At 43.9% G+C, this 9,646-nt stretch overlaps 2 protein-coding genes across 2 annotated transcripts; both read right to left on the reverse strand.

Moving 5' to 3' along the window:
- Window positions 1-5,086: 5,086 nt before the first annotated feature.
- Window positions 5,087-7,920, reverse strand: LOC108837418 (uncharacterized TPR repeat-containing protein At1g05150). The gene has a single exon (XM_018610466.2). It carries the CDS (start codon window positions 7,687-7,689, stop codon window positions 5,272-5,274), a length of 2,418 nt encoding a protein of 805 aa, XP_018465968.2. The 5' UTR covers window positions 7,690-7,920; the 3' UTR covers window positions 5,087-5,271.
- Window positions 7,921-8,441: 521 nt separating this feature from the next.
- On the reverse strand, window positions 8,442-9,640 carry LOC130506947 (NEDD8-activating enzyme E1 regulatory subunit AXR1-like). The gene is made up of 5 exons (XM_057001646.1): window positions 9,539-9,640; window positions 9,337-9,422; window positions 9,166-9,249; window positions 8,902-9,082; window positions 8,442-8,788 (listed from the first exon to the last, which is right to left on the reverse strand). Exons 2-5 carry the CDS (start codon window positions 9,405-9,407, stop codon window positions 8,705-8,707), a joined length of 420 nt encoding a protein of 139 aa, XP_056857626.1. The 5' UTR covers window positions 9,408-9,422; window positions 9,539-9,640; the 3' UTR covers window positions 8,442-8,704.
- Between the last annotated feature and the right edge of the window lie 6 nt (window positions 9,641-9,646).

The raw sequence follows: 9,646 nt of genomic DNA on the forward strand, positions 1-9,646 counted from the left end.
GAAACGAGCTCGTAGTTCTTTTGGGCATTCTCAGACTAAACAATCGCAACTACATCTATCGGTTACTATCGCACACTCTATCAGTTGGTATCAGAGACTTTTCGTTTAGATTTCTTAATCTAAACAGACGATCATGGCACCAAGGAAATTCACCGACGATCAATTGGAAGAAATACGACTCATGCTTGAGACGTTTACTACCGGTTTACAAGCAGCGTTACAAACAACTGTAACCACTGCGTTACAAACTGTTTTGCTTGAGCAACACAGAATTCGTGACGCTCAGGAAGATAACCCTAGAAATCACCAGCAACAACAAGATGCATCCGACGACGAAGATAGGATCGACAATATTTTTGCCGCTCACGGCCCCGTACGCCGTATGGATCATCGTGATGACCTAGACCGACGAGCAATCCAACCTGTTCGTTGGGAATCAAGTTTCAAATCAGAAATTCCGGAGTTTAAAGGAACTTTAAATCCCGACGAATTTATCGACTGGCTCAATATGGTTGAAGAAATTTTGGAGTTCCGTCAAGTTCCTGATGAGGCTCGTGTTTCATTAGTGGTAACCCGTTTCAAAGGACGAGCCATGGCATGGTGGCAACAACTTAAAGAATCACGTCGCCTAGCTAATAAAGCCCGTATCAATTCATGGGATCGTTTCACTAAACATATGCGTCGGGGATTCTTACCATTTAACTATGAGCGTACCTTGTACAACAAGTTACAGAACTTAAGACAAGGCACACGTTCGGTGGATGATTATGCTACTGACTTCTTTTATATGACATCAAGGATGCCGACAACTGAGACACAACAACAGTTAATTTCAAGGTTCATCGGTGGCCTTCGTTACCAACTGCAGGTTTCACTAGCTCAGTTTAACCCATCCACGGTTTCAGAAGCACATCAGCGAGCAATTTCAATGGAACTTCAACTGCGTTCCACCGGATCCTCTTCTTCTCGAGCCCGGATATCAACCGCATCTGCTGCAGACGTTGCAGGACCAAGTTCTACTGATGGAACGCAGTCGCAGGCAGACACACCAAAAGGAGGAAACAATACAGACACCATCGCTAACTCTAGACCACAGCGTACTAATGCACTTCGTTGTTACTCTTGTGGGGAACGTGGACACATCCAAACAGCTTGTCCTAAACATACTAAGCGTGGCCTCGTCATTCAGGAAGCTGAAGATGATGAACCGAAGTACGATGACTATGATGCTACAGATGAGGACGATACAGAGTTAATACAAGGAGACACTGGCCTTAACCTAGTCCTCCGTCGCAATTGCCTCCTTCCTAGAGCCTCGCAAGAATCGTGGCTACGCACAAACTTGTTCCGCTCCACGTGTACTATCAATGGACGTGTCTGCAAACTTATCATAGACTCTGGCAGTTGCACTAATGTGATGTCCTTGGAAGCAACTCAGAAGCTTGGCCTCACCGTGACGCCTCACCCTTCGCCATATCCGCTTGCGTGGTTGACCAACGGCACGGAAATCAACGTTACTAAGCAAGTTCTCGTCTCTTTCTCTATCGGAAATTACAAAGACTCAGTCACTTGTGATGTTATTCCTATGGATGCTTGTCACCTGCTTTTGGGACGACCTTGGCAGTTCGACCGTGATGCTATTCATCGTGGTAAGGCTAACACTTACAGTTTTGTTTTTGAGAATCGAACGATTACTCTTGCCCCGTCCAAAGAGCAACCAGACATAAGTTCTCCGTCCAACAGAGTTCCTAGCAATCACGCGACGTCTTCTGCAAAATCTCTGCTAACTCTTCCCAAGAGCGATTTTGAGAAACAGTTACTCGGCGAAGAAGTTCTTTGGGCTCTGGTCGCTACACCAGTAACGCCTCCAGGAGCTACCACACCATCGGCACCATTCGCCCCAATCCTCCAGGAGTTCAGTGATGTTTTCCCGGCGGAGCTTCCTGGCGACTTGCCACCGTTACGAGACATCCAGCATCACATTGATTTGGTCCCTAACGCCGTACTACCCAATAGACCTCATTATCGAATGAGTCCTCAGGAGCATGACGAGCTTCGTCGTCAAGTTGAGGAGCTTCTCCAGAAGGGCTATATTCGTGAGAGCTTAAGTCCTGCTGCAGTACCGGCTCTACTCATTCCAAAGAAAGATGGATCATGGAGAATGTGTGTTGACAGTCGAGCAATCAACAAGATCACGGTTCGTTATAGGTTTCCCATTCCACGTCTAGACGACCTTCTTGATCAAATTGGTAAGGCGACAATTTTTTCTAAGCTGGACTTGAAGAGTGGTTATCACCAAATCCGTATACGACCAGGAGATGAATGGAAGACCGCTTTCAAGACGCGTGAGGGTCTTTTTGAATGGACGGTCATGCCTTTTGGGCTCTCCAATGCACCAAGTACGTTCATGCGAGTCATGAATCAGGCACTTCGTCCTTTTATTGGCAAATATGTGGTCGTATATTTTGACGACATCCTGATTTTTAGCAACGATCTGCCTAGCCATTTGTTGCACTTACGAACTGTTCTGGAAGTCCTCCGGCGTGAGAAACTCTATGGCGCACTACACAAGTGTGTTTTTGGCGAGGATCATGTTCTCTTTTTAGGATATATAGTCTCCAGCAAAGGTTTACAAGTTGACCCAAGCAAGGTGGAAGCTATTCAGTCTTGGCCGACACCTCGTTCTATCACTGAAATACGAAGCTTTCATGGCCTTGTTTCTTTTTACAGGAGATTCGTGAATCAATTTAGTAATATTGCGGCACCTCTGACGGATTGCATGAAAGGTTCTTCGTTTGTTTGGACGGCAGAAGCTAATCGGGCATTTGAAGATCTCAAGCAACGACTGGTATCTGCTCAGGTATTGGCTTTGCCTGACTTCACTCAGGTCTTTGAACTACATTGTGATGCGTGTAAGTTCGGAATTGGTGCGGTCCTTAGCCAATCGGGTCGCCCTGTTGCTTTCTTTAGCGAAAAGATAGCTGGTTCCCGTGCTCGTTACAGCACGTATGACGTGGAGTTTTATGCTATTGTGCAAGCTATAAAACATTGGAGACATTATCTCTTTCATCAAGAATTCATCCTCTACACTGATCATGATGCCTTAAAACACTTGGGAAGTCAGGATAAAATTTCGTCAAGACATGCCTCTTGGATAGCTTTCCTTCAGCAGTTCACTTTTGTGATTAAGCATCTGTCGGGTAAATCCAACAAGGTAGCGGATGCTTTAAGTCGCAGACATGCCTTGCTGTCCACGATGCAAGTTTCGGTGCCGGGCTTTGCTGTCTTGTCCGATCTTTATGCATCAGATCCCTATTTCGGTCCGATTTGGTCTACCTTACAGGATGGCGTTCATGCTGAGTTCGTCCTACAAGACGATTTTATTTTTCGTGGCACTCGTCTGTGCATTCCAGAGAGCAGTTTGCGCCTTAAAATTATTAAGGAGTTGCATGAGGAAGGGCACGTCGGTCGGGATCGTACACTGCAGTTGGTCGTGGATGCTTACTTCTGGCCTTCTTTGCGCCGGGATGTGTATCGTTTTGTGGAACGCTGTGTTATTTGTCATCGTTCTAAAGGTCATGCTTCTAACTCGGGTCTGTACTTACCACTTCCTATTCCAACACAGCCGTGGTCCGATGTAAGTATGGACTTTGTTTTGGGACTTCCTCGTACTCAACGTGGGCATGATTCCATCTTTGTGGTGGTTGATCGTTTTTCGAAGATGGCTCATTTTATCCCGTGTAAGAAGACTACTGACGCCGTACAAGTGGCTGGACTTTTTTTCCGAGAGATCTATCGCCTTCATGGTCTGCCATTGTCCATTGTCTCGGATAGAGATTCTCGTTTTCTCAGCCATTTTTGGCGTTCTTTGTGGCGTCTCCTCCGTACAAGTCTTGATATGAGCTCTGCCTACCATCCTCAAACAGATGGTCAGACTGAAGTTACCAACCGTACGTTGGGAGATATGCTACGTTGTCTCGTCGTTGACAACATCAGGTCGTGGGACTCGGTTTTGTGTCAGGTAGAATTCGCTCATAACCATGCTATCAACAAGAGTACCCGCTTCAGCCCTTTCCGTGTGGTTTATGGTATTGTTCCCCGTGGTCCTCTGGCTCTAGGCGTAGCTCCGGACGCTTCTCGTGATCATGGTCAAGCTATGGATTTCGTGGCTAATATGTCTGTTATCCATTCTCAAGTCCATGATAATTTACAGCTCTCTTCGGCGAAATACAAAGCTAATGCTGATCGCCACAAAAGGGATTTGCAGTTCAAGGTTGGGGATCGTGTCTGGGCGGTTCTTACTCGTGAGCGTTTTGCACCTGGAGAGTATAACAAATTGAAGTCTCGGAAGATTGGTCCTTTGGAGGTTGTTGAGAAGATAAATGCTAATGCGTATCGTCTTTTGTTACCTTCGTCTGCACGTTTTTCTGATGTTTTCAATGTTAAACATCTCATTCCGTTTATTGATCATGACGACACTGAAGATCCGAGGACGGATCTTTCCCTACCCCGGGTGACCTGATGCAGCGTGGATCATCCTTTTCTCTTTAGGTTTTGGTTTTCTTTTCTTTTTAACTTTGGTTTTACCTTTACTCTACGTGTTTAGGAATAAGACTTATAGATATGGTCATGGGATCATTATCTCTAAGGACTTAGGTCTTTTGTTAACTATATATAGTGATCTCTTGGCTTTGTAAGAGACACAACTTATGAATTTATAAAACAGAAGCTTTGCTTTTACTCTCTTGTTTACGGATAGATCTAGGTGATCTCAACGGAAACGAGCTCGTAGTTCTTTTGGGCATTCTCAGACTAAACAATCGCAACTACATCTATCGGTTACTATCGCACACTCTATCACATACCCACCTCCACATATGCATAATTTAATATTAATATATACAATCTTTATATCCTAGATTAGGATTCCTAATGATACTTCACAAAAAACTACTAATCAATTTAACTTAGTTTAATTAAAATTATACTAAGATAGTCTCAGGATTGGTCCTTTTCATTTTACGGAGTATACCAAATCGACACCGGTTAAAAAGAATTTACCACAACCAAATAACAAAATAAATAATAAAACCAAACCAATTAATTGGTTCACCACCTCTCATCTGATATGCAAGAACATCGTTCATTACACTCTCAACAATACATTTCACTGAAACTATGCACACAAGTTAATATAAAAAACGTTACAACTTGCAGATTAGAAGTAAAGATTCAAATAAAAAACTTGATGAGTTAGTTTCATTGTTTCTTTCAAGTGGCAATAGGTTTCTTATGAGACTGCACTGAGAAACAAACACACTTAGCTTTCATCGCTTCAGCTTCACTCACATACTCTCTCAACTTGTATTCCTCCTGTTTAAACGAAGGAGGAACCTTCCCTTCACTATAACACTGGCTACACAAACTAAACCGAGCCTTCACTTCCTTAAACCGAGATCCAATAATCGGATACCGACAAACCGAACACACTTGGTTCCCATGCCGGTTTCTGTCGTTACTCTCCAGTTTAATAACCGTAGACATGATGCCAAACCCCCAATCAGGATCATCCAACATGTCTAGAAACTGACTAAACGTTACTGTCACGGAGGAGGAACCAGCTTCTCCTTCTTCTTCACCGTGAACTTCTAACATCTCACTCATCCCCTGCGATGGAATGTAGATAGCTCTCAAGAGCTTGATGTACTTGTCAGCATCCGCTTTTGTAATCTGAGAACTTCCTTCGTTCACTGGTCTCCACATAAGCGCCTCGAAGGCAACTCTCTTGCGTTTGCCTGAATGTCCACCGCACAGAGGCGCAATCACTGCGTAGAACATGCCCATGTCGACTCTTCCAGACCCTGAGTCATCAAGAACCGAGAGGATCCTCTCGTTTATGGCCTTTATAGCTCCTTGAAAAGCCTCAGGCTTCAAGGAAGTAAGGAGACGCCTGAGGATCTCCTCTACATTGGGTTTCCGTACTGATTTGGTCGGCCCTCCGCTTCCCGAATAGGACACAGGAACATCCTTGTCTCTCATCTCCTTTCTCACAGCCTCCACGTCGCATTTGCCAAGCCTTGTGACCTTCTGAAAGGCTTTGATTCGAAGAGCTATGGCTAGATCAGGCCTCAGAGTTGTTTTCTCTCCCACGGTTTTGAACTTAGAAGCTTCCACGACGATAAAACCACCTTCTCCTCCATTGTTCTTACCCTTCTTCTGCAAATGTTTCAGATGAGATACAGCATCATGCAACTCAACGCGGTTAGTCAGCTTCAAAGCTTCCTTAAGCGCCTTTTTAGCTTCTTCAGTCTCACCAGCACCGAGCAAAGAAACAGCTTTGTTTAATTGCGCAAGCCAATGGTTAGGCCACAGAGCTAAAACCCTAGCGTACATCTCAGAAGCTCTCTGAAACCTACCTAAATCCATGTAAAGCCCACCTAGATTATACAAAGCATCGACATGGCCAGGTTTCAAGTCTATAGCCCTCTGGAAAACCTCAATACCCCTCTCGTCTTCCCCAAGAGAATGCAAGGAAGAAGCTAGATCACAATGAGCATCAGCGTAATCCGGTTTCAAGAATATAGCTTCCTCCAAGGCCTTAACCGCCGCTCTACACTCTCCCACACCGAGCAACGCACTACCTAGTAGCTTCAACGCTCTATAATGCGTTGGACACAGAATCGCAGCTTCTCTATAATACTCACACGCGCTCAAAACCATACCTTCACCTTCCAGGGAGATACCGAGGTTGACGTATATCTGAGGAAGCAGGTAAGACCATTGGTTCACTCCACCGGACTCAGCAGCTTCCAAGGCCAACAAGAACTCGTCTTTAGCTTCTCTGCATCTCCCCAAAACGTAGAGACAGTTCCCTGATTTGAAATGAGGTCTCACGTCAGTAGGCTGGAGCTCGCAAGCTCTCTTGAAGCTAACGAGCGCTTCTTTGAATAACTGGTGCTTGTACAACACTTTACCGATCGCCATGTGTCCATCGAAGGCTTCCTCTCTCGATCTAGCTCCATCTGCTCTGCTTCTCAACGCTCCCAGCTCCTTGACAAAGACCGAGTAGTCGTGACTCGACTCTTCGTAGTAGACTCTCTTGTCCGAGACTTCGGAGGAAGACGGACCTAACTCTTTAGACCAACCTCCGTCTGAAAACGCATCAGCAGCATTGTTGTTGTTAAAGCTCCCGTCTTTCTCCTGTTTCGACTTCAATCTCTTCACTAAAATCTCCAAATCGTCCACCAGCTTCCACGTGTCGTCGAACACGATCCCGTGATTGGGAGAAACCGCCCAAGCCTCCGTCCTCTGTTTCCTCTGCTTCTCCACATCTCTCTCCTCTGTAATAGAAGACGACGAAGCCTCCTCCTCGGAGAGTTTTGTAACCTCCTCATTTAGCTCGAGCCCTAAGGCTTCGAAGTCTCTGTCGACGTCTCCTGCGCCGTCGTCGTAAGTACGGAGGAGACCTTCGTGGGTCAGACCCTTGTTTGGATCGATGAACTCTGCGTAGGTTCTGAAGACTTCGTCGAGGATCGCGTTGATCTGCTCGTCGCTGAATTTGACCCTGGGGTTCACGGCAACGACGAGGGACGCCATCTCTTCCCGGTCGAGCCCGCCGTCGCGGTTCTTGTCGAACTGGTGGAAGATTCTCTTGACTTTCTCCGATCTGTTTCTTCCTCTGTTCGCCATTTGTTTTGTTTTTGAGTAAAGTTTCAGCCTTTTTTTTTGGTTTATTTCTTCTCCAGTAGAACAGAGGATTCAGGGATTGAGATAATTACAGAGACCCCAGAAGAAGAAAAGAATCAAAATGCAGGTAGCCGGGATTTGATCTATTTCGCTCCGTTAAAGCTTCTCTCTGTTTTGCCTCCTTGTAAGAAAAAAAAATAAAGTAATAAAAACCAAAGTGTTGATAATGTTAATGAAATGGTCCAATATCCAAAGGACTACACAAGCTGTTTTAGTTTTGTCTGTCTTTGTGTGTAGGCAGATAGTGGACAGCAGTGTCAAATTTTGGACAGCAGTCAATTTTGTTGACATTTTATTACCTGATCCTATTTTATTTAATTTAGCAATTTCTTATGAACTATTGTTGGTTTAATAATTATGTGGTAAAAACATGTTTAATTTTCAGACTAAAAGAGATTTTGTGGATGCCATGAGGTAACTTTACCAAATCAAGTATTTGCTTTCAAAATCACCATATAGCAAAGCACCTTAAGATAAAGAGTTTTGTAACACTAAATACAAATTGAAGAGAGTAAGAGGCTAAGAGCAAGCAGTCTGATGAAGTTTCCAACGGAAGAAATACTAAACTCAATGGAACAGCATCACATTAGAGCTTCAGGGAAAAAGATGAGAATCATGTTTTACTGATAATTGCCATCACTGCATGTGTCAAGCATGAGCTTATAAAACATACTAATTCATGGATAAGATCACACTGATGCAAAAGATAAGTAATAAACTCAAGTTTTCAACAATCACATACTTGGTTGATGCGGTTATAACATGGACCATCAATACGATTCATGTGACCATTGATATAAAAGCTAAACACTCAGGGCATAATCTTGTGCCGGTTAAAATCATATCCTTGAACAGGTACACCCGCGAAAAGATTCTTTTAAAACTCAGTGAAGAAAAAAAAACATAATATAACGCTATTCTCTCTGTTTCAAGCCACCAATGTCCAAGGAGAGATCTTCTACAGTGTCAACAACTGAGACTTGTGATCAATGCCGTTGAAGATGTAAGTCCCCAACATCGGCACAAACTGTTTTGTGACAAGCTGCAACACATAGACAGAGAGAGACACACACACAGAGCAACAAGTTCAATCATCTTTTAAAGCTAGTCAATTGAAATGGTTTAAGTTCAGAGCAATAAGAAGGAAGTATGAACCTTGATGACTTCTTGAGATGCGATTCCACCAACAAAGGCAGCAACCACATGAAGCTCCGAGGCACCAAAGCGACACATCTCATTGATAAGGTCATCGGGCAGCACTGAGCCGTTACACCCCAAGTCGGCAAGAAGACTCAATGCCGTGGTTTTTAACCGAGAAATGTCCTCATCCATTCCACTACCAACAATAGATTTTGCAATATTAATAGCCAAACAAGGACCCATATGTTCAGAAGCTTATTGCAACAACGAGTTTCTTACCCATCAAACTGGCCAGGAAACTTGTTGTAGTTGGCAGTAAATCTGTCCACAGCTCTAAGAAGAACATAAAATCCCATTGCACCACTGCGACAACAAACAATATCAGCACAAGAGCTAACGACTGGTTTCCACATGCAACTTCATAAAAGGTTTGGACTAAAACTATTGTACCTGTAATCTTCGTCCGCTAAACACTTTTGAATTTCGGTTACAGAAGGATTGCTGAACTCGTCTTCTACCATACGATATCTGCATACCTGCAAACCAGAGACTGAAGATTATATTCTAGACAAAACATATGTTGCTGATACTGCTTCAAAAGCAAAAGTAAACAAGTATATAGGTAAAACCATTGAGAGTTAAGTATTCTCACTTTAAGTTTTCTTGCATTCTTACAGAAGCTCTTGATTGTTGGTTTTGAGATGCTGCTCGGATCTCGACCGATTCTCTTCAAAATGTTTTTAACTCGTTTCTCCATGAC

This window comes from Raphanus sativus, unplaced genomic scaffold, assembly GCF_000801105.2.
Source record: "Raphanus sativus cultivar WK10039 unplaced genomic scaffold, ASM80110v3 Scaffold3813, whole genome shotgun sequence".
In the NCBI taxonomy this organism is placed as follows: Eukaryota; Viridiplantae; Streptophyta; class Magnoliopsida; order Brassicales; family Brassicaceae; genus Raphanus; species Raphanus sativus.

Bases quoted from the DNA above. Each gene is read 5' to 3' on its own strand.
- LOC108837418 (XM_018610466.2), bottom strand. From the start codon at position 7,689: ATGGCGAACAGAGGAAGAAACAGATCGGAGAAAGTCAAGAGAATCTTC.
- LOC130506947 (XM_057001646.1), bottom strand. From the start codon at position 9,407: ATGGTAGAAGACGAGTTCAGCAATCCTTCTGTAACCGAAATTCAAAAG. The intron at 9,250-9,336 runs GTACAATAGTTT...TTGTTGTCGCAG, and splicing joins TTAGCGGACGAAGATTACAG to TGGTGCAATGGGATTTTATG. The intron at 8,789-8,901 runs GTTCATACTTCC...TATGTGTTGCAG, and splicing joins CATCTCAAGAAGTCATCAAG to CTTGTCACAAAACAGTTTGT.